Source organism: Egretta garzetta, unplaced genomic scaffold (genome assembly GCF_000687185.1).
Source record: "Egretta garzetta isolate BGI_Z169 unplaced genomic scaffold, ASM68718v1 scaffold999, whole genome shotgun sequence".
In the NCBI taxonomy this organism is placed as follows: Eukaryota; Metazoa; Chordata; class Aves; order Pelecaniformes; family Ardeidae; genus Egretta; species Egretta garzetta.
In genome coordinates, this window is record NW_009260689.1 from 27,529 (window position 1) to 32,073 (window position 4,545).

The 4,545-nt window shown below is 45.1% G+C and overlaps 1 protein-coding gene across 1 annotated transcript in view; it reads right to left on the minus strand.

Annotated features, from left to right (window-relative positions):
* Positions 1–142: 142 nt before the first annotated feature.
* The window catches only part of RPRD1B (regulation of nuclear pre-mRNA domain containing 1B), a 26,155-nt gene continuing 21,752 nt past the window's right edge, over positions 143–4,545 (minus strand). Inside the window, exon 6 of the mRNA XM_035901315.1 lies at positions 143–2,216. Within this exon, the coding sequence (XP_035757208.1) occupies positions 2,067–2,216 (150 nt within the window). The 3' untranslated portion in view covers positions 143–2,066. The remainder of the gene's footprint in view (positions 2,217–4,545) is intronic.

The window sequence follows — 4,545 nt, forward strand, 5'->3', positions numbered from 1 at the left end:
AAAAAAAAAGACATACAACTCTCTTGCCAAAGATCTGCCCCAACAACAGCGTGAGATGCCAACACGTTTGTCTACACAATTTTTTACATGACAGCTTTTTTGTCCTATAACGGATACACAACCAATGGTCAAAGTAATTATGGGTTAGAACAGCCTCAGGGTGACCCCGCAGGCCGAGACAGGACAGAAATGAGTCTTTTGGTTTGGGTTTTCGAGGTTTGGGGAGGGGGGGGGGGGGGTGTTTGGTTTTGGCAAAAGCGGAGAGAATGTACAGTGCTGTATCTAAATAATGCTTGGACCATAAAAGGCTGCACAGCCAAACCAATCTGGGGGGAGAACAGCTCTGCCACTGGAAAAATCTCCTGTAAACTGAAGAGAAAAACATTCCTTGGCTGGGCAGTAAGGGTGCAGGGAGTTTTAAAAAATAAAAAACGGACAAATGAAGCGTCAGTAAGAAAAGGACGTGAGCTTCGTAACAACTCAATGACCAAAAAATGCCACGTTATTTTCCTTTAGATGAATGCTGAAGAGGCTGCGAACACCCTGTAAAATAAATTAATGAGGATGCAGAACAAGCTTTGCATTTCTGGAGGTTTCCTCTCACGTCTTTGACAACAGCAGCTTAAGACTAAGGAGGCACAAACCCAGCACAGCACATCAGCCCCTCTGTTACAAAGCCCGTGCTATCAGATCAAGTGTTTCCAGAAACGTAAAATGCTTTACAGTGAGAGGTGCTAAACTTCAACAGAATTGTTACCCAAATTGGAATGGTTCTCAGTGATCCGAGGCCAGCTTGCCAGACCTTGCACACAAACTGAAATGCAGCTGCATCGGCGGCAGCTAAAACATTAGCTAGCAACACACTGGGATTAAGAGGGTTTCCAATTTCCCTTCTTTTTTGTCTTCTTTTTCTTTTTTTTTTTTTAAACTTCTCCTGATTATAAAAATCAACTCATGATAATCTGTGACACAAAATTAAGTACATCCTTCTACTATCTACATGCATGGACATGGTACATGTGCATACAGGATATGTGCATATATACGGGTCTATTTTCTAGATAAATAAATATTTATACCACATTTAACTTCTGTGTATCAAATACCTTCACTAAAGCTACAGAGAGAATTTATAGAATGGCATTTCCAATGTAAGCCTCCTCAGGGCAGGTCAGACAGGACCCGGCGCTAGGCCACCACCAGTTGCAATACACCACTCCCCCCCCCCCCTCAGTTCGTTACATCGAAGCTTCTGTGACCATCAAATTTTATATAATGAAGAGGAAAAATGTGGTATAAATCTAGGGTAGCTAGAACAAAACTTACTTCCACTCTAATTTAGGTAATATCCAGTTCTGCATTGCTCAGCAAGGTGTAAATTTTGAAGCTCTCTCTAATTCACAAAGAAAAGCTGCTTATTTTTATTGCCTGTGGCAAGTGTCACTTTACGCACACGCCGAACAGGGACTACCTTCATCAGTCCCATGGCAGAACGAGGAACTGTAGACTTAGGAAAAATATTTCTCTGTACCATTGCTCGGTAGATGCCGCCTTCTTACGCTGACGTGGTACAGTGCCTGCACGCGCACGCCCCCAGCGAAGCCCATCAGCCACTCTCCTGCTCTCAGAGACAAGGTTCGGAAACCCAGCTAAAATAGACAAGACTTATTCAGAAATAATACAATACTTTTACAGAGGAAGAATGGTGCGTGGTCAACCTTTCTTTGAAAACTTCCCAGGTAGGTATGTACATGATTCTCATGACTTTTGTGGGGGTAACAAGCGCTAAGAGCAAACAGCAACTGAAAAGCATGGAAAAATATGAGAAAAGTTTGCCTATATGGACCATCCCCGCTCCCTTCAAGCTCACACACACTCGCTCTTTTCCCTCCCCTCAACGTGAGCCAGAGTGCGCAGAGAGGGGGTGAACGTGAGCAGCCAAGAGGTTGAAAGCAGGGTCTGCAAGTTCCTTCCTACTGTAGATCTTGGAAGACTGGATTTCCAGTCAACACCAGAGTCTTCTTACTTCTGCTGGTAACAATGGAAACTGGGGGACACCATTTGTTCTAGTCTGTTGAAAACAGGTCACCAGCAGACGGCAGAGGTGCCAGACCTCCTGTGACATTGGGCAGCAGCGACAGATCTGGAAGGCTCTGGATGTGGGATTTCAGCTCCTTGCGGACCTGGGTTACCCGAGCAAGCTTCTGTTTATATTCCTGAGGGAGAGAGACAAGAGAACGAAGATTAAGCACAGGTTAATTAACAGTGCTGTTAGTTAAGCTAGGAGTATTTTCCAGGTGAGGACTCTGGGAGAAGGTGGCAAGGCACTGGCTCTCTGAGCAACTGCTGGCATGCCTGCAGACCCCGTCATCAGCACCCAAATCCACAGCCTGGTATCAACAGAAAGTCCACGAGCTTTGGCATCCCAAACCCACCCATCCTGCCCTGTGTCACTTTAACAGAACTATGGAAAACGCCCCCAAACCTGCACCATCGGGGCCGGTAGAGTATTTGAGAGAAGTCTCGTTGCATAGCTGCTCTGTTCCCGCTTTCTTCCCCAGGTTACTGACTTCCACCCATGGCTGGAGGAGGAAGGCTAACAGAGCACTCCCCAGACACAGAGGCAGGTGTACACCAGAGGCATTAATTAATATTACTGTGCTGCCAAAACACTCGGGTTTTGTCATACTTGATCAAATTTGAATGTTTAGGTAATCCCGTTTTGCCTTTCAAGTCATTACATCAAAAGTTTTGGTTGTGAAACGGGGTCTCCTCTACAAGTTGTTAGACAATTTCCTGACAGCAACCGCAGTGGCGATACCATGAGACCGGCGTGTTAGCAAACAGCACAAACACGTCTGTGATCACTACGTATAAACCAGGGAAAGCCACATCCACGCTGGATTGAATCCAAGCAAAATACAGACACTGAAATTTTCAGAAATTTATTACAAAGGGAGAAAAAACAGTAAGTGAAAAATCCCTGAAGAGGAAACTTCCAAGTAGTTTTCCCACAAATGAGGTCTGGATTGAGCATTAAAACTCCAATGAGAAATACCTGTCCATCTTCAGAAATCCCCACAGTCTAAGAGGCAGCAGGTAACAGTGACCAGTCTTTCATAACGAGAAGAGATAGGAAGAGCATGGACCCCGACGATGGAAGAACGAACCGTACCTTGTTCAATCCTGTTGAGAGGTCGCTTAAGAGCGGACCAACCCCCCCCCCCCAGTTATCCAATACAGAAGTTTAATCAAAGATTGATGTCTATATAATTTTCAGAGGTCTGTGATTCTAAAGATTTATGCCACAGACGACAGCTATGTAAGTAACAAAACCCCAGTATCCCATCATTTCTTTTGGAATGCACCAGTCTTTACCTGACTACGCATGGCGTATTTTTCATGGCACCTCCAGGATGCAGGAAACCATGAGCTTAAGAGAAACAGTACCCGGAATGGGCTTCCGTGCAGTCAGTCCTGACATCAACTTACTTAATTACTCAGGAAAGAGAACAGTTTACCAGAGAACAGAAGTTTATCTTTGGAGACCAAATAAAACTAGGCACACGTTTAATCAAAACATCTTTTTGAAGAGCTTACAACTTTAATCCAGTCTTTCCAACCTTCCCAGTGATGGAAATTCCCTTCACCTTCTCCAAGCATCAAAGCAGAGCAGTTCCTGTGAGGTTACGAGCGATGAGTTTACACTCCCTGGGTTTCATTACGTGGAATTAGAACAGCGAGAGCAGCAGCCGATTACAACAGCTCAGAATACCCCTGCGCCCGGAACGGCTATAGAAGTGTGTTCCATAAATTTCCTGCCAGCACCACGTAAGAATGCCCTTTAGCAGCCTATTTGCAAACCGAAACCCTTTTACGAGGCTCAGTGAGTTAACGTATCATCATAACCAAACGCTTCTGTTAATGTACACAGGATATATACCAAAGTCATCAAGTTCAAGCAGAGCTGTACCGGCTTCATAAACTAAAGGAGACCGTTCTCCAGCCGAGAAGAGAACAATGACCAAGGAACCTCAGGAGAAGCCATGCCCATTAATTTAGGATTGTATCTGTGTTGTTTTAATGGAAGGCACAGAATCAGGATCAAAATGCGAATGCACCCCCCATCCCTGGTCACACCATTTTAGGAGATACTTAAATAGGGAAACCAGTCAAGAAAGTCATGTTATGAAGACAGGGAACAAAAGCAGGAAAACGCTCCGGTTTTTTAAGCACGAGTACAGAACAAAAGCAGATGAACAGGAGACCGTAGAAGTACTGCACTCCGATGCTTCGCATACTTCTCCAAGAGAACGTGGAAGCCAACGCTGGGGAAAGAGAGAGATGGTAACGGCGTGCTCTGCTCCAGGCCGGCGCGTCCCCAGCAACCTGGGGCAGGGAGGCAGCAGAACACCAGCACATATAGGATATAGATGGGGCAAATATTTATGGTATTAAGGCATTCCAAAGCTTACAGAAAGAAGGTGCAAGAGGCTGGATTCAGAGGCTGCTTTTTGCCATTCCCAGAAGACTGGCTTAAAAAAA